At 36.2% G+C, this 20,585-nt stretch overlaps 1 protein-coding gene across 1 annotated transcript in view; it reads right to left on the reverse strand.

Annotated features, from left to right (window-relative positions):
* Positions 1-20,585, reverse strand: part of CLYBL (citramalyl-CoA lyase) — a 389,452-nt gene that overhangs the window by 37,670 nt on the left and 331,197 nt on the right. Inside the window, exons 3-5 of the mRNA XM_044669344.1 lie at positions 7,404-7,592; positions 3,583-3,684; positions 1,520-1,613 (exon numbers count right to left, since the gene is read on the reverse strand). Coding sequence (XP_044525279.1) covers positions 1,520-1,613; positions 3,583-3,684; positions 7,404-7,592 — 385 coding nt within the window. The remainder of the gene's footprint in view (positions 1-1,519; positions 1,614-3,582; positions 3,685-7,403; positions 7,593-20,585) is intronic.

The raw sequence follows: 20,585 nt of genomic DNA on the forward strand, positions 1-20,585 counted from the left end.
CTTTCTCTCCCTCTCTCTCCCTCCTTCCCTCTCTCCCCTCCCTCCCCAAAGTCTTAGTACAATTGAAGCTATTAAAATTTAAATTGCACTAACATTTTTGTCATATATAATATTATATATATACATACATATTTATCTTGAGGTATTTCTTATAATGTACATAAAAATTTACAATTTTCTCTTGATAATAATATCAGGGTAATCTAGATATGTTGATGAATTTTTCCTTCCTTCTATTGATTATATACTTTTGAAAACAGTCAAATGAATAGTACTATTACACAGGTGGTCTTACAGACACCTAAGGAAATAGTTAAAAACTCCCTCTGAGAACAGAATGACAAGCTCTTGTTTGTAAATCCTGCCATAAGTGATATCTTATGCCAAATCCTTAAACTTATTTGGATAAAAGACTTGGAAAAACTGGGTGCCACAGTGTTTTCTGATATTCTCTCTCCTTAGTTCATTGAACTTCCTGATAATATAACCTGCTTATATGGATGCCAGTATTATATAAAACTTTTCTTTCATTTCTCTCCAGGCTTACTATTTTGATGTGACTTATGAAATTGCCTGGGATAGTCTAATCACTTGTCTACTATAATTTTAGGTATAGAAACAAATTTTTTTGTGCGATACTGTATTTTCTAAATATACATATTATTTCCAGTAATGTTTATATCTAATTCAAAAATTACAATTTAGAAGGGACTACAAAAAATAGTGAAGAATGTTGCAGAGGCGGGGGACTATGGGTGTGGAATACTGAATATACTGTTAGACATGGCTGAACTGTCAGTTATTTTAGCTTAACTCTTCCCACCACCCCCAACCCCCTCTTTCTTTTAAAATCTTTTGTGCAAGAAATGGCTCATTGGATAGGGGAGAGGACTTGGATATGATTGGAAATGAATATGATGTAAAAACAAAAGGTAGTGATAACATTTTTAAAAATTCAAGGATAGGGTGGCATCTTAATAGATATTTAAAATGCAAGGGGTTACAAAATGTGTCTTAGGGGAGATTTAATTTTAAAAATTATTCTAATCCATCATTTTCCTTGTAGGAAACACTAACCTATGAAAAATTACACAGGAAATTAAAAACACTACAAATGATCCACATTTTAAAATAACTGGATAATCAAATGTTTACAGTACAAATTGCTTTTAAATAGATAGGAAAACAAATTATTTTTAAATTATGTAGTTCTACAAAGTTTATCCAAACAGTTAAATATATGAACAATAAATTTCTATGACATTACAGAACTGTTTTGATAATAGGTTATTTTATATTAGCTCTGCTATACTGGGATAACTGTAGTATTTCAGTGGTCTACAACCAGGTTTTCAGGATGCATGGCCAAAAAATTAGGGAGAAACATTTTAAACATTAGAGGAGCCCTAAAAACAACTTTACCAAAGACCACAACCAGAACAGGTTGTTGAACAGCAATACTTCTATGAACTAAGCCTTTGAAAAATATAGAATTAAAAGGCATTCAAGCATTTAGAACCTATGCTGGCCCGGAAATCCTCTCCTCCAAAAACAACTGCATCCAGATGAAGACCTGCTCGAGATCCTGTCTTCAGTGTTTCTTCACAGACAGCCTTTAAATGAGGACAACAAAAGTGATTTTCACAGAAATGTCGGCAGCAGAGAAAAGAGTGAGATATAACAGTAATATGTCACTATCTAAATCTTGACACCTTTTGGTTGTAATCAGCCCCATAACACGGCCCCAACTCTCCCTGTGTGAAAGGTATCCTATCAGTCACATACAAGACAATTAGTGGGGATTTAGGACTCCTATTTGGTGGTGCTGCTTTAACAAAGTTCACATTCCCTCGCTTATACCATTTGTGCAAAATATTTTAAAAATTCAACTGGACTGCTACGAGAAGTGGGCTGTCTTTTCCCCCTAAATCCTCCTGCTTGAAGAGACTGACTCTCTTTTAACATTTTGTGAAGGCAACTGGGGAATTTAAGAACAAATTAAAATTCTGAGAGCCTGGCGTTCGTGGCAGGTTTCTTTAGTGCTCCTTTTGGGGAGTCCATCCCATTTAGAAGCCTGCAACGCCGGAGAAGGAAATGGGAAAGTGCAACAAGTCCTGCCTGATGTTTTAGCAAGGAACCTGCTTTTAACAGCTCTCTCTCTCTCTCTCTCTCTCAAACTTGGGCTCTGATGCTCTTTGTTGGGATGCTCCACGGGAAGTGCCCGCGTCCAATGGACAGAGATCACATCTGGTCTATTTCCTGATCAGTTCCATTTTCTCTTCCGCACTTGGGAGGGAGGGGGCCAACCCACTGGAGGAAAATGCTCAAACCGATTAAAACTGAGCCTGTCGTTGTATGTTGATATTCAACATGACCGTGTCTTTTGGGTAATGCTTTTAATTATAATTCAAGGGGATCGGGGATAGGCTGGAAGAATTTGTGGTTGAACTATGCAAACACACTGACCACCAGGCAGGCCGCACACCCGTTCTGGAATTCCTCGCCACATACTCCTCCTCCACGGTCCAAGAGGTCTCCACTTCCCTTTTGGAGCATTTTCTCAAGTATACGGTCACTCCAGAACAAGCATTCGTTTTTCCTTTTTCCTTTGTCGCCTGTGATTTCTGCTCTCTACCCCTACTCCAAACTCCCCCACCTCTCCCCACCTCTTTCCATGGAAACCTGGGTTGGAAACCCAGAGAAAGGAGGGCTCTATTCGAGGTGTACTGTACAGGTCCAGGAGAATGTTGGTATTTTAAAACAAATATAAAAATACCCATTTTTTGAGGGAAAACGAGATAGCCAAGGCAGGTAACTTAGTATCAATATTGCTGGTATCGTTGGGAATTTTTGGACATCTTTGGATGACTATCACATGCCTAAATAGGTTAAACAAACATGGGAAATGTCATTATGCATCTAACTTTTTATATTCCTCTTTAAAAAAAATCACATTTTAACTGTGACATTTTCCAGCAAGCAGGGCATGTTTACCCAATTATAACATAGCAAATAAGATGTAAGTCACTCTAAACCACATATCTATACACACTAACACACATTAACCTTGTCTAATTTCCACCATGTGCATCACAAACACTATAGGTCATGTTTAGTGAAAGCATGCTGGAAGATGTCACAGTCGAAATAGGGTTTTTAAAAAAAGAGAATTTAAAAAGTTAAGTAGATAAAGACATTTTCCAGTTTTGCTTAACCAATTTAGGCATGTGATAGTATTTCAAAGTTTGCATTTTATTTACAAGATAAATGGATGACAAGTTATTACTGGAAAGACGTGGTATCTGGAGGGGACATTTTGTTGAAATAGTTCAAATTTGACCAAGGAAGTTTTTTCCTTTGCACTTAATGAGTCTCTTTGTGTTTTTTTTTTTTTCTAAAATGTTCACAATCAGTTTTTGTCAGTCCTAATTAACAGATGGTGATTAATGTTTACCTAGCTTGTGACTCTGCACAGGAAAATATTTTTTTAAAAAAGATGATAAAACAGATTAGTGAAAGGAAAAGCTCTCTGCAGGTGACTTATAAAATCCAAACTCTTCAATCACATCATTATTTTCTTACCTTAAAATTGAGCAAACCCATGGCAGTTTCCACAAAAGGGATTAAATTCATTGGTTCTACAAGTGTTCGGCCTTTTAAATGGAATAAAAATTTGTCTGAAAACTAAAAATCAGAAGAAATGTCATCAGTGATTAGATAAAAATCAATTTATCGGTTGTTGAAATTTAGACATACAAACAACACTGTCATCTTTCACCTGAGGAAGAACCTCTTCACCTCCCCCCACCCCAACCACTGCCCAGTTTATTTGGTTCCCCACCCCCACCCCAAACAAACATGAAACAGAGAGGGGAAAAAGTACCCATCTCAAGCCTCAATGATAAAACCCTAAAGTATCAAGTTTGAGGCCTAAGATTTGGAACTATAGCACACTAAGATTCTGAAGTTTTTGTGGTTTCCTGGCAAAAATATTTACTCAACACCTATCCCCTCCTTTGGTTAAATGCAAATCATTAGGCCCTTAAAACAATGAACAATTGCTATACCTGCTATACTGTTTTTGTTTCATGCCCAACACTGACATCACTGTAACTGTTCAGCAGCCTTCTAAGTGGCATCCATATTATTCATTACAGCACCATTACCCTTTGTTCAGAGGCTTTTCTTCATAATTTTTTAGCTTACCTAGGAAGACCTTAAAAAGGAAGTTTAATTCTTTGAAGACCAAAGCTTTCCAATTTTTTCCATGAGACCAGTTCACAGCTAGCTCTGAGCTGCCAGTGGGGTAGCCCAAATTCCAAAATCTATCATCTGGAAACATACAAAAGCTCTTGCACTGATTTTTTTTTTTACCCCTCTTTCAAAAGGGGAAAAAAATACTCCTAAATTGTAAATCTATTATGTTTATCTAGATCACATAATTTGTGGGGAGATGAAAAAATATCACAGGTATGATAAAGATATTTTTGTAAATAAAGACAAAAATAGCATATATATCCGTTTTAAATTTAAGGAATATTCAACCATTAATGGATATCAAAGGAAAAGGGAATTTTAATCATCTCTCCATTCAGTCTCAGTTGGGTAAATCATATCTAAGAGATTTGCATAAATATAAACCATCAAAGACTTTTCATCTTCAAAGGGGGTTTCAAGACCCTATAAGCTTTGTACTGTAATCATCACAGGTCACAACCCTGCAGGAAAAAGGCTGCTATGGCAACATAAAAAACTAATGCTTAAGGCTTAGCATAATATTCTGACTAATAGAAAGGAAACTCATTTTAAAAGCTGGCAGCCTATTTACCAGAAGCGGGATTAGAGGTGTTATTTCCCCTTTTAGTTTCCCCCCTCCTTTCCCAACCCCCCCCCCAGACTAAAAAAAAAAATCTAATCACTGAGATCTTTAAAAAGCTTTTGAGCAATTTGCAGTAACTTTACAATTAGGCTAAAATAAATCACAGCTTTCAGTAATGAAGAATTATTCCCAGTCTCCTTCAGGGTCCTCCCTCTCCCCTGTCACCACCCCCACCCCTCTTCATTTTCTTTAGGCATCATCATCTTTCTTAACTTTTCCAGTGGAAGGGATAACTCAGTGAAAACAGTAAGAATGAACAGGATAAGCTTCAATTCGAATAGATAAAAAAAATATCGGCCTTAATCTAAGTTAAGAGAAAACAACCATTTAAATTACATGTCTAACACTGGAAATGAGGTACTAAAATATTAGTGGTATGAGTTTTAACTTTAATGTCTGAATGTTTAAAAAAATTTTTTTTCATTTAAAAAATGAGAACTGCTTCATGCCTCATTATCTGTGGCAGGAGTTTTAATCCCAGAAATCATCTAGTTTAAAAATAAGCAAAAATTCATTTCCTTGTTCTGAAACAACAATTAAAAAAAACCCTCTCATAATACCATTTGTTTTTAAGTTAAAAAGGATATTTTTAATTAAATATTCTTGCCCTTCCTCCTTCTCTTCCTCCTCCTCTTTCTTAAAAATTTGCTCTAAGTACTAACACAAAAGGTAACTAGTGGAGAAGTTTCAATTAATTTTTTCAAAAGGAGACGATTAAATGTTTCCGGCCTGGTAAAGTGTTCATTTCAGTGAGGTGGAGGGGACCGGGTGGGGGGAGGAGAAGAAGGGGGGAAAAATCACAAAGAGATTGGGGAGGAGAAGAAGTAGCAGGCCTCAGCAATTCTTTCCATTCTAATAGTGTGTTGGGAAGAATGCACACTGTTCAGGATTTGTGGGAGAATTGTCCCATTACAAAGGAGGGAGAGTTACGCTTGTTATAGTCCAATAAGGCGTGCCAGTCAAACAAGTACCCACACTAGGGACAAAAGGAAAGCAAGAGATTCTCAGACAAAAGAAAACAAGTAAGCCCATCTTTTAGTTGTGCATCAGCCTCGAGGTTTTATACTGCACATAAATAAAAAACGAGGAGGAAAAAAATAAACAGCAAAAGCACTTCTGTTAACTAAGAATCTTATTTTTTTTAAAAAAATATACATACAAATTAGATGATCTAAGTTTCAGTCTAGTTTATTAAGTCAAGGATTAGGTCAGTGGGAAAGGAGGACTCGTGAATAAGGCACAGACTAAAATGAAAATTGATGTGTGTGTGTGTGTGTGTGTGTGTGTGTGTGTGTGTGTGTTTTAAATAAATTAAATTGATATTAAAGCATGGAGGCAAACAGGAAGCCTGCCTTCAGATTGCATTTCAATTTAGGACCTTGCTTGGTGGCAAGAAGGCCCTTCCTCCATCCATAAACCCCAACCTGGATCTCTCAGCTTCTGAGAGGCCCAACTCCAGTTGATTTTAATTAATCTGGGGGTCTCTGAATAGGGGTCTTTAGGAAGAATATCGTGAAAGACGAGGGGAAGTTCTGCTAGGAAGGATGGCTGTGAAATGGGGATTGTGGTGGTCCTCCCACATGGGGCCCGGCCCGCTGGACCGGGAGCACCCAGCAAGTTCTCCTGCTGCCTTTGCATCCCTTCCCTGCTAGGAGAGGGCCTCAATGATGTGCGATTTCCTTCGAGGGTCCACAATAAGGGCAGCCTCCTAAATAAAATCGCCTCCCTTTTAACAATCAAAACAATTATAGTATAATTAGGCCTATTTCAAAGTTTTCTTAAGTAATTTGAAATGCCAGCCATTTTACATTTCCAGTTTTTATTGGCTGAAAAAAGTCAGTCATGAAACACAAACACACCTGTCAGCAATTAAAAAGGGAAGAACTAGAGAGCTGTTCAGGAAATAATATCTGTGCTAATTAAAAACACTAGTTAAAAGCTTCCTGTTTATTCCTCCAGTTGCCCTAAGGAGTGACCTCCCCTTCTTTATGCTCATTTTTTCATATGTGGCTTGTGGGTTTGGGCCTGTCTCTAGGATTCCCAGTGAATCTTTGTAAAGCCTATTTCCATAGCTGGCCCTTTCAGGTGGCAGCAGTGGGGTTAGGGTCCGGCAGGGTGCAAGAAAGGATCAAATTCTCAGGCAGGCCGGCTTCCGGGATTGCTCTGCTGCCCCTGGGAGGGCTATTGAAAGGTATTCCCCCCAAACACAAATCTGATTACAAAGCAGAAAGGTTATTATTATTTTTTTTAATGCTTCTTTCTTAGGGCCACTGAAGCTGCTCTGCAAAGAACTTTGAAAAAAAAAAAAAAGAAAAAAAGGCTCAGTTTGGGTGGCTATCAATGGAATGGATGCCGCCTCAGTCCCATTAGTTTTTAGGTGTCCCTTTCCTTCTTTGCCAGACTGCCTGGGTGCCTTTTAACAATCTGTGGCATTAAAGTAGTCGTGTTACTACTGATCAATGTTCTTATTAGGTCTTGGGCCTTTCATTAAAGCAACAATAGTAGCAGATCATTGGCCGCTCACCCAGCGTATTTCTTCAGGATTTTCAACCTTTGGCAGCATCAGGCTGGAAGGGAGGACCTGGGATTGCAGGAGGGCCTCCAAATCTTGCTCAGCAAGGCCACTGGAGACTGCATTGATCCTCACACACTTTTCAGTTGGGCCCAAATCAAACTCTTCGAGGGTCTTCACTATTCTCAATCTTGCTTCATCCTATAAGCATGGACAGAAAGTATTTCCTAACTTTATTTTTCCATTGAGTAGATTACCTGGGGCTTTAAATAGAATTAATTTATTTCTAAACCAGAGTGTCACTATATATTTCCCATGAAAATATCCTTCCATCATCTTTGTGGGCTACTAAAATACTGAACATGGCTACCAAAACACATATACTTTACAATATCAACATTTTTCTTTGAGAATCCTTTAAAAACTTTAAAAAAATTTTCCAGATTATGTGCCAATGCAATTTTTAGCATTCACTTTGTGACATTTTGCAACTCATGTTCTCTCTCTCCTTCCTATCCATACACACTTTAAAATATCAACATTTTCCCTTAAGAATCCTTTCAACATTTTTTTGTATAAACATTTTTTCTTATTAGCTCTTTGGGGTACAACCCCAGCAGTGGAATGACTGGACTAAAAGGGCATGCAGTCTTAAAAACTTAAAAATATTTTTTCCAGATTATGTGGCAATGCAATTTTTAGTATTCATTTTCTATTTCATTTTTGCCTTTGGAGCCCCCAAACACCTAATACGGTGCCTGGCCCAGAGAGAGCCTTGAAGACTTGTTGATTTATTGATATCTATCTACCAGTATTCCATATCCTCTCTCCTCCTATCCACACACTCTTTAAAATATCAAAATTTTTCTTTAAGAATCCTCTAAAATTTTTAAAATTGTTTTCTAGATTACACGTCAATGCAATTTTTAGTATTCATTTTCTGACATTTTGTAACCCATGTTCTCTTTCTCCCTCCTATCCACACGCTCTTTAAAATATCAACATTTTTCTTGAAGAATCCTTTAAAAAAACTAAAATTTTTTTCCATATTATGTGTAATGCAATTTTTAGTATTTATTTTCTGACATTTTGCAATACATGCTCTCTCTCTCCCTCCTATCCTTCCCCCCTCCCCAAGGAGGCAGGTAATATAATACAGATTATACATATATTATCATATGATACATAGGTTGCTTGTCATGTGAAACAAGACACATATTGTTTACATTCAAGAAAAATTTATGGATTTCTTTAAGAATCTTTTCCAGCACCTAATTCAGAGTAATAATAGTATTTGTTGAATGAAAAATAAATATTTGTTGAATGAATGAGCAAACATGGAAGATGTTTCCATTTAAAATCAAGCAGCAATAACAATATTCTGGCTGTTCCTATGCACTTTTTCATAAGAATAAATAAAGTTTCTTTTTCCACATACATCTTCCTGCCTTTTTTTTTTTTTTCCGGCACTCACTCTTTTTTTAACTGAGCTGAATCTTGCCACTCAATTTAAAGAAGCTTGTGTGAGCCTGACATCCCATACTATAGGGTAAGCTCCAAACCATTCAGCTGGAAAGCAATCCTATCACAAAGAACTCCCTAGAAGTGATAGGCAAAGATACTTCTCCCTTGAAGTTGACAGAGACTTTGCTCATCGGTCAAAAAAAAAAAAAAAAAAAAAAAGCCCGTTTCTGTATATGAGTTTTATCTTGAGGGAAAACAAAATCTGAAATGAAATAAAAAAAAAAATTGGCCGAGATGGGGTGACAGTGGGAGAGAAAGAGAAAGGATGGAGTTGGGGGTGGGGGGGAAGCTGTGGGGAGGAACGGAAGCTTCGAGGAGAAAGAAGGCTTTGGGTTTGCTACTTCCTGCCAATTTCAGGCTCCAAAACAAATTCCTCCAACTTGCCAACAGCCTTCAACAAATTCTCATTGTTGGAATGAACACTTATCAAAAGTAGTTTCATTTGGGAAGGGTTTTTTATGATACTAATAAAACTTTAAAGCCTCCCCTTCCACTGATGAATGTCTTTTTTTTTTCCTCTTTCTTTCTTTTCTTTCTTTCTTTTTTTTTTTTCTTAAAGTCTTCACAAGGACGCAGTTATCCGGACAGCGCGGCTTATCTAGGAAATAGGCAAAGCAAAGGCGAAGGAGAATTATCCAAGGCCATATTCAGGCTAATACCGATCGGGGAGACAACACATGACAGTCGATTTAAACCAGACGGATGTAGGTCTCTGGCTGTGAGTGGAAGTCGAGAAGCTTTCCAAATGTGGCCCGAGTTAAACAGTAGCTTACAGTTGTCAGGTCAGATCAGAATAGGGGCTCTAAGACCACTTCAAGACAGCTTGTGGTGTCCTGATTTACAGGGCCGGGGCTGCCAATAATTAGGCTAAGTTCAGACAGTGGTGAAGGATGACTCCTACCCACTAAAAGGGAGGGATAATGAAGCGAAAGGTTAACAAACTTGAATCAAACGGCCTGTGGCTTGGCCCTGCCCTATCCTTTGGGCCTTTCCAAAGCTAGAAGACATGAATGCACCCCCTCCTCACCTCTGCTTTTTAGAATTCCCAGCTTCCTTCAAAGCTCCGCTCCAATGCGGCTCTCCTCCGCGAGCCCCCCTTCGGCTGCCGGGGCCGCTTTCCCACCCCCCATTCCCTCCCTCGTCTGTGTTCTGTCTCTATTTGGAATCGACTTCTACGGGTCCCTGGGATCTCCTCGGATGGAATAGAGTCTCCTTGAGGGCAGGGGCTGTTTCATTTTTGCCTTTGGAGCCCCCGGACACCAAACGCGGTGCCTGGCTCAGAGAGAGCCTTGAAGACTTGTTGATTTATTGATATCCATCCGTCAATATTCCATATCCCCAATACGATGCTGCATGCCTATCACGAACCCACAAGGGCAGAAGGTTAATTCGGTAAAATACTGCTAAAGCAGCAGGTCTATAGAGGAAAATTCCACCCATCTTGTCACGAGTTGGTCCTCTTCTGTCATGGCTCCAGAAGGGCTTAAACCTGTGCAGTAGATGACGCTGAACTGGCTTAGTGCTCTGTCGCCAAAATTCCCATTTAGTGGTCTAATTTTCACTCCAGCAAGTCAAACTCAAGCTGTGTCTAGATGGAGAGAAATGGAGGGTTGGGGCAATTATCTGGACTCGAGAGGTGAACATAGGTTTAAAAAAAAATCTCAAATCATCTGAATAATTGTCTCACTTCTCCACTTTACTTTGCGTGTATAGACCCAACCTCAGTGATGTGGGATTCCTGGCAATGTCAACTTGCTAAATTGTTATTGTTGGAAGAGAACAGAAGCTGCCTTCTAAGCTGTTTTGAGGTTCCACTTGGATTTGAAGTGGACGATTAGTTCAAAGCTCATGCTCTAAACCCATTTGTGATTTTAACTAACATCGGATTGCCATGGTTTCGGCACACTCTGCTCTACTTAGGAAAATTCAGACCTTGTGAAATTGGCTGCAAATGAAGGACCCAATTCCAATTTCGGGCATAATCTGATTAGTATTTTTCATGTTATAACAATGCACAGTGAACACTCAGCATTTTATTAGACTCCCCCCCTCCCCACTTTAGCCTAGAATTAAAATCAAGTCATCTCACCACACCACCATCCTGGGCCTTTCAAAAAAAAAGAAAAGAAAAGAAAAGAAATTCTGTCCTTTTAGGTATATTTCCACACAACACCCTTAATAACAGGCTGTTGCTTGTTGCAATTTACATAAACTAAGTGTGCATCCCTCTGGTATGTATCCCAAAATATCCAACAACTTCACTGAATTTACACCAACCAACAAGCATGTTGGGTTTTTTTCTTTTGGTATTTTAATGGTGAAATATGTTACTGTGCTAGCAAACACACCCATGCCATCTGTTGGGTTGAAAAGAGAGTCAGTTTCTGAGAACAATTAAGTTTTAGTTCTGGGTGTTTCAGCCAGAGAGCTACATTCCGCTTGATAATGAAAAAAAAAAAAGATAGTCTTTCTCACCTCTCTCTTTTTCTTAATCTCCTTCTTCTGCTCTCTTCTAGTCTTCTCTTACCTTTCTCTCATCAAATCAGTCTCTCTCTCCTCTTCTAAACACACACAGACATTTCCATCTCTGTGCCATCTCTGGCTCTTTCTGTCTCCCCCCTCCCTGCCACACAAATAAACACAAGCAAACACACATACATCTCGCTATCACATTTCTTTTTCTTTTCCCTTCTCATGGTTGGCCTTCTGGCCCCACAACTATGATCTTGTTAGGTGTATTACTAACTACGGAGCAGACTGATAGACACCAGCTTCTCAGAATGGCTGCTAGGCTCATGCAGACGGATTACTGCAAGGTAAGTGCTTCCTGGGGAAAGTAGGAAAAGGAAAGGAAAGCACAAGTCAAATCCCTAAAAAGTAAAGGGCAAGGTTTTGTTTGTTTGTTTGTTTTTAATGACAGTCAATCATCATTCAAAACCATAAGCTTCTTGTTTTATATTCTAGAGGCAAAAGGAGGATACTAAGAATAAATTAAAAAGAAACTACACTATTTGGACAATACATGGTAGCCCACTTGGGTAAACAGTATTAAATGTAGAAAAAGCCTGTCTCCTTACCATACGACAAGGCTACAAGGCTGGTTGGGATGGAATAATAGAATTAAATAGAGGAGAATCTTTAGAATATGACCTCATTAAACAAACAAACATCCTCTGTTCCCTAATAAATCAGAATGATAGTAGAATGAGAATTTCTCTTCAAGGACCATAGAATAAGAGGATGGAATTGAGCACAGAATAGATTATCCCTAGACACACATTCTAAAAATTGGTGCGTGTTAAAGTTTCCACTTTCATCGATCCTTCGTGCTTTGGCTGGCTACATGATGGACCAGTGGCTAATGAACACATCCTTAGACTTAACCCACTGAAATATTTGACTCTGTCTGAGAGAGGAACCAAGGCGTATTGTGATTTCAGTGACTCTGTATTCCCATCACCTGGGAAAGAGAAGGCCTCCATGACGTAGCAGAGCAGATAAATCAACCATCACCATGACACACAGACACTGAAATTAAAGAAGAAAATATGCATGCAGTTGGTTCAATTGGCACCCATTAAAGCTAATAACTAATCATCCTTGCAAGTTTCTATCTCTGAATTATCAAATCTGCAAAGAAAACAACATCCGTCCACTTTTACACTCCAGTGGAAGAGGTGGTCCCTCGCGGCAGGGCGGCACAGTCTCGCCATCTGGAGAATAAATCGAGTGTGAAGTACAGTATAGTTTGGGACCAAGCTCCGTGGCGGCAGCTCAGCAGTCAGTTCATTAGTTCCAAACTTCCAGGGATTAGAGCAGCATCAATTCTACTGTCGGATAGGATGAGACAGACAGAATACGAGCGTCAAGGAGGAATGTGACAACTAAGAAGGAGCCCCTTGGGCTTATTTATAAAACTACAAAGTATAAACACACCTAAATAAATGCCTTAAATAATAGCATTATCACAGTTCCATAACATCTGAATTAGCACCCTTCCCTTACCCCCCCCCACAAAGTTATGTATTAATATATAGTAATTTCAGTGACAATGAACAGGAGATTAGATTTTAGAAAACCCTGGGTTCAGTAAGAGCAATAAGTTGAGTTTTAAAAATGTGGACATGTAATCTAACTGAAAGCCTGGTAATTAAGATAAGAAATAAAACAAGGTGTACCCAGACTTTCTGGAAGTTCAGAAAAAAATACATTTATGTCTATGCATATGTATACAAGCACCTCTCTCTCTCTTTATATATGGACACATCCAATTTTTACTCCAACTACTGCTGACTGACTCATTTGTGAAAACTACTTACTAATAAATTCTCTCTTTTTATTTTCTTGTTCTTCTCTTCTTAAATTTTTTTTCTTATGTTTCTGAAAAGCTACAGTTAGTTTGCCTTCCTAAACCTCAGTTTCTTCATTTGTAAAGTGGGGATAATAATGTTTGTACCACCTACTTCACTGGTTTTTTCTAAGTGGAAGGCACAACCTAATGAACCTTAAACACAGTATAAATATGAGTAATTTCAGTGGTTGCTTATTACTTTCACTAACAGGTAAAAGAGAAATCCCACAATTTGTATATAATAACAGAGGCTATGAAAAGCTAATAAGAAAAGTTCAGTGTCATGTAAGGTTTCCAAAAGTATGAAAAACAATTAAATGAATTATTCATTTGTAATGCCTCATCTTACATATTACTTCTTTTGGTTATGTTTTATATCTTTTAAAAAGTTTTGTGGATGTCTTTTGGTTTTATACTAGTCATTTCCCAATAGCAGCCTCTCCAGTTGAGCCTTCCTTTGCTTTATTGTTTATTAAATACTTGCAAAAAACCCAATGAACTTTTGACACAACAGTTTATCAATATTGTAGTTATACTTGCTCTATTTTTTCTACATGTGTAGAAAAATTAATTACAGTCAGCGCCACCAAGCCTCTGATTAGAGAAAGTCCTGATGAAGAAAAAAAGGCAATTATTAAAGAGGGGTGTTACAACTTGGCCATGGCATGACTAAAGGACAAGATATAGCTAAGCCTTTTAGGATTTTGTTTTGCCATCATGCATGGCACAAAAATTTTGGGGAAAAAAGGAAAACCATAGTACTGGGCAATAATATATCTTTGTAGAAATAAAGTGAGTATTACTTTGAAGAAGCATGTATTTGGATAAGCAAATTTAAGATTATTAACATGTTAATCACCTTTATTGACATAATACAGTGGAGCTTTGTGATGAAACTTAAAATTTGGTTTCTTTCCTTACGAATAGTCATGTAGCAGAATTCATGATGTCCACTTGAAGTTTTAATAAAAATACCAAACCCCTAAGTTGAAGTGAAATAAAAAACCTTGGAGAGTTTGGGAAGGTCCTCAGATATATTTTTTTAAAACACACACACACACACACACACACACACACACACGTACGCACACATATTTTTAAATGGCTAGAATATTATTTTACTCATATTTAGCAGAGGAATTAATTTTTTTAATGCTTAGATATTTTTATTTGCCTTTGGGGGCATGTTCATCATTATCGACAACAGAAAAGCAAACAATGCAGAAATACAAAACTAGAATGAAAAGGCTTTCATTTGCCTCCTGATTCTGCTTTTCTCCAAAAAACTAACAATCTTTCGGAACTAATAATAATAATAGCTAACATTTATATAGTACTTACTTTGTGCCAGGCATGGTGCTAAGTGCTTTACAATTATTATCTCATTTGATTCTTACAACAACAATCTGGGAGATCAGATGCTATTATTCCACTGGAAGCCCCTGGAGTTGACTGAGTAGGAAAGTCACAGAATAAGATCTGTGCTGAAGGAAAATTTCTCTGATAGTTGTGTGAAGGATGGACTGAAAACAGGGGGTTGTTGCAATAATCTAGGCAAGAAGCAATGAAAGCCTGAACTAAAGTGGTAGCTGTGTGAATGGAGAGATGAGATTGGATGTGAGAGATGTTGTGGAGGTATCAACAGCATGATCTGCCTGATTGATTATGTAGGGAAAAGTAAAGTGGGGATTCCAGGATAATGCTGAGATTATGAACCAGAAGAATGATGGTGCCTGATTTTGAAAGAGAGAAAGGTTTGGGGGAAATTTGAATGAATTCATTTTTAGACAGTTCAAATTCAGTTAAAATGTTACCAGGACATCCAGTTTGAAATGTTTAATAGGCAATTTGGGATACGGTACTGAAGCTCTGGAGAGATATTAGGGACAGATATATAGATCTTGTAGTCACCTACAAAAAGATGATAGTTCATAGGTTTCTGATGTTACTCAATTAGGGAATGTAGATGGAGAAGAAAGGAACCTGGGAGAAAATCTGGAGGAGTTATCCAAATTTAGGGGATGTGATATGTATTTCCCAGGAAAGATGCCTGAGAATGAGTGGTCAGACTCTTAAGAGAAGAGCGAGAACACAGTATTGTAATGAAAATCCAGAAAAGAGAAAATATTTGGGAGGAGAGAGTGATCAAAAGTATTAAATACAGCACATAGGTTGAAAGGATTAGGAATGAGAAAAGACTCTCAGATTTATCCATTAAGAGATCAGCAAAGATGGAGAAGTAAGAAAAGGCAGTAACAGCACAGATCTTCCCTACAATTACTCCAATAAAACTTAGAAAGAGCACAAGACTCAGATGTCATTAGGAAATCCAAGGGAAAAAGAATCACAGTGAGGCATGTTTTACAGCCCAGGTCAGCAGAGAGAGATAAACAGAGATGTAAGGGCACTGGGGACCAGGTCTAGCCAGGAAGACTCACCGCAAAACCTTCTAAGATTGGAAGTCTTCTAAAAGCAAGAGACTAAGACTTTGTACTGGGAGGAGGTGAGACCCAGAGGAAAAGAGATACTCTAGGGAGCAGGGGAAGGAGCCAACCAGCCTGTTGCTTGGTCTCAGATTTAGTGATAAGAAAAGGATGAACTTTTAGGCATTGTAAATCAAGGTAGAAGAGAGGTCTTGGTCCAAAATTGTGTAGCAGGCAACCACTGCTTAGCTCTGACCTTGGAGCAGGGTACTCCGACTCAGGCCTCAGACTGTTCTAAGAGGTGCAGCTAGCAAGCCTGGACCAAGGGAAAGTGTGTAGTACTGTCACTCTGAAACTGCAGACTCTTCCAGTTAGTGGTCAGGTTGAGCAGGAGTTTACTAGAGCTCCAGCTAGGAACAATCCTACAGTTGTATTACCCAGACCCAAACTAACACCAGGAATGGAAAAGCTGAGACTAGCAGGACAACAATCAGACCTTATTCTATTTCAGATCACTTTGAGCCCACTGATAACTTGCAGATCATTACCCTAAGCCACCTCTGAGACTTTTGAAAAACACAATACTCAGTGCTCTACAAAAGAAGAAGCAAGATCCAAGATAATACTAAACAAGACCAAAAAAGGTATAGAGGCTGAAGCTTTCTGGAAGCTCACCCTAAAACAAAGTTATGATTTGTGAAGCAAAGCTAAAATAATGAGGAAACTAAAAAAAGAAAAATAGATTCATGTCGCAAAGAACTACTAGGGTGATACGATGTCTAAGACACAAGCCCAGTTGAAAAGAATGACTCCAAAACAAATCCTCAAGGAAAGTACAACTTGGAAACTAATTCAACTAGAATTCTTGGAAGAAATGAAACAAGACTTTGTAAAATGTTAAAATTGTTTTTTAAATGAAATCAAATGATTAGAGGAAAAAATTAGAAAAGAAATAAGAGATTTGGAGAAGAGGCTTGGAAAGAGAATGAAAAGCTTAGTATAAGAGATATAAATAAAAATTTTACCCCCTAAAAAAGACTCAGTGAAAATTAGAATTGACCAAAGAAAAGTTAATGACTTCATGAAAGAGCAAGAACTCTTAACATAGTGAAAAGACTGAAAAAAATAAAGAAAACTTATGGTATTTCATAACTTAAAATATCCAGAAAAAGAATAGAGAGGTTATTCAAGAATGATTGTACTACTTGAAAATCATGACCAAAGAAAGAGTCTGGATATTATATTTAAAGAAATTGTGAAAGAAAACTGCCCCGATCAACTGAATCAGAGGAGAAAACAAAAACAGAAGGATGCACTGGTCACCTCTTGAAACTCCAAAATGGAAAATACCAGGAACATCGTATGCCAAATTCCAGAGCATCCAGGTCAAGGGAAAAAAAGCAACAATAAAGAAAGAGCTTAACTACTAACCAACAATAAAGAATGAGTTTAACTATCAAGGAACTATATATAGTTAGATCACACAAGATTTAGCAGCTACCACTGTAAAAAAATTATGAGCAAATATTTTGTTAAATGATAAGGTAATACTAAAATCATAGCAAGCATTATCTGTAATGGGGATAAGCTAGAAGACTTCACAATAAGAGCAGAAGTGAAGCAAGGGTAGCAATTATCACTATTATTCAATGCTGTAATAGAAATGCTATTAAAAACAATAAGAAAAGAAGAAGAAATTGAAGGAATTAGACCAGGCAATGAGAAAACAAAACAATTATTATTTGCAGACAATCTGATAGTATACTTTTTATACTAGAAAATCAATTTCAAAATTAGTTGAAATAATGAACAACTTTAGCAAAGTTGCAGGATATAAAATAAACCCACGCAAATAATGAACATTTCTATATATTACCAACAAAGTCTAGCAGCAAGAGATAGAAAGAGAAATTACATTTAAAATATCTGTAGGCAATACAAAACACCAGAAACTATATGAACATAATTATAAGGCCTTTTCACATAAATAAAATCAGATCTAAATAAATAGAAAAATATTAATTGCTCATGGGTAGGCTAAACCAATATAATAAATATGACAATTCTTCTTAAATCAATTTACTTATTCAGTGCCATATTAAACTACTCAAAATTATTTTATAGAGTTAGAAAAAATAATAAAATTCATTTGGAAGAACAAAAAGTCAAGAATATCAAGGAAATTAATGAAAAAAAATAGAGGAAGGTGATATAGCAACACCAGATCTCAATTTGTATTATAAAGTAGTAGTCATTAAAACAATCTGGTACTGGCCAAGAATCAGAGTGGTAGATCATTAGACTGGATTAGGTTTACAATATAAACCAAATGATCCAAGATTTTGAGACAAGAATTTACTATTTGATAAAAAAATGCTGGGAAAACATATGGTCAAAATGGGTATACTAAAAGTGTGATACCAAAAGCAATTGAGGGGGAACATGGAACCATTTTCCTGTTAAATCTATGTAGAATTTATGACCAAACAAGATATAGAGAACACTATGGGATGGAGAATGGATAATTTTGATTATATTAAATTTAAAAGTTTTTGCACAAACAAAATCAATGCAACCAAGATGAAAGGGAAAGAAGAAAGTTGAGGAAAATTTTTTTACAGAAAGTGTCTCTCAAATTTCTCAAGTATATTTCTCATTTCTCAAATATATAAAGAATTGAGCCAAATTTATAAGAATATGAATTATTTCCTAATTGATAAATGGTCAAAGGCTATGAACAGGCAGTTTTCAGATGAAGAAATCAAAGCTATCTATAGTCATATGAAAAAATGCTCCAAATCACTATTAATTAGAGAAATACATATTAAAACAGTTCTGAGATACCACCTCAACCTATTAGATTGGCTAATGTGACAAAAAAGGAAAATGATAAATATTGGAGGAAATGTAGGAAAATTGGGACAATAATGCATATTATTATGTAATGTAGTTAATGTAGTTGTGAACTGATCCAACCATTCTGGAAAACAATTTGGAATTGTGACCAATGGACTTTAAAACTGTGCAATGCCACCACTAGGTCTGTATTCCAAAGAGATAAAAAATGGAAAATGGCTATTCTGTACAAAAATATTTTTAACAGCTCTTTTTGTTGCAGCAAAGAATTAGAAAGTGAGGGGATGTCCATCAATTGGGGAATGGCTGAACAAATTGTGGTATTTGATTGTAATGGAATACTATTATGCTATAAGAAAAGATGAGCAGGATGATCTCAGAAAAACCTGGAAAGATTTTCATGATGCAAAGTGAAGTGAGAAGAAATAGGAGAACAATATACACAGTAACAGCAATATTGTAGGATGATAAACTGTGAATGGTTTAGATATTCTCAGCAATATAAAAATTCAAGACAGTTCTGAAGCATTTTTGATGAAAAATCTTATCCACCCCCAGGGAAAGGGTTGATAAAGTCTGAATGAAGATTAAAGGATAGTTTTTCTCTTTACGTTCTTCATGATTTTTAAAAAAATATGTCTTCTTCCACGACACGACCAATATGGAAATGTTTTATATTATATCACACATTATATCACATGTATATCCTATATTATATCACAAGTATAAAATTATTTGCCATCTCAGGGACAAGGGAAGGGAAAGAGAGAATTTGGAATTCAAAATTTTAGAAAACTAATGTTAAAAATTGTTTTTACATGTTATTGGTAAAAATATTGAAAGATTAATAATATGGTAATAAAACTGATAATCTAAATTAAATGGATGTTTACAAAAATACAAAATACTCAAATTAACAGAACTAGAATAAGAAAATTTAAATAAACCAATCTCAGAAACAGAAATTGAACAAACTATAAATGAGCTCTCATAGAAAATGACTATGTGATCAAATGGATTTACAAGCAAATTTTATCAATCTAAATAATTCTAATACTGTGTAGACTATTTGAAAAATATAGGAAAAGGAGGAGTGCCTATATACCTGATAAAATATATTTTCATATTTAACTCAGGGAGATTCAAAAGAAAAAGAAAACTAGACCAATATATATAATGAACTTTGATATAAAAAAATTTAAAAATATTAAGTAACATATTAGCAAAGAGATTATTATAGTAACATATCACAATGACTACAATATTACCAGGTTGGATTTATAACAGCTATGGTTATAGTTGGTTCAATATTCCCAAAACAATTAACGTAAGAGACTACATTAATAGTAAGAACAAAAAAATCATATGATTATTCTAATTGATATTTTTAACAAGGTATAATACCTATTCTAATTAAAAATACTAAATACTAAACAAAACTGAGAAATAAATTGATATATCTTTAACATAAATAATATTTGCCTAAAATCAAGATACAATATTATATATAATGGGAATAAACTAGAGGCCATTCCAATGAGATCAGGAGTAAAGCAAGGATGTTCATTATAGCCACTATTATTTGATATAGTGCTAGACATGTTACCTATAGTAATAAGAAAAGAAAAATAAATTTTAGAAATATGTGTAAATAAAGAGAAACAAAGTTATGACTTTCTGAAGAGGATTATAATTGTTTACTTAGAGAATACTGGAGGGTCAAATAAAAACTTCATCAAAATTTATAGGATGTACAAGAAATCCACATTCCATTTGAAATGATATAAATTCAAGAATGATATAAATACAAGTACAAAGCACTCTTTAATAAAGATAGACCTAAATAAATGGAGAAATATTCATTTCTCATATATAAGCATAATAAAAATGATAATACTAACTAAATTAATATGCTTATTTATAGTGTCATACCAAATCACTAAAGGATTAATTCACAGAGCTAGGAAAAACAATAACAAAGTTCATCTGGAGGAACAGGAATATGAAGGGAAATAAAAAAGAGAGGTTTAGAAGTATTAG

This window comes from Gracilinanus agilis, chromosome 3 (genome assembly GCF_016433145.1).
Source record: "Gracilinanus agilis isolate LMUSP501 chromosome 3, AgileGrace, whole genome shotgun sequence".
NCBI classification, from domain to species: Eukaryota; Metazoa; Chordata; class Mammalia; order Didelphimorphia; family Didelphidae; genus Gracilinanus; species Gracilinanus agilis.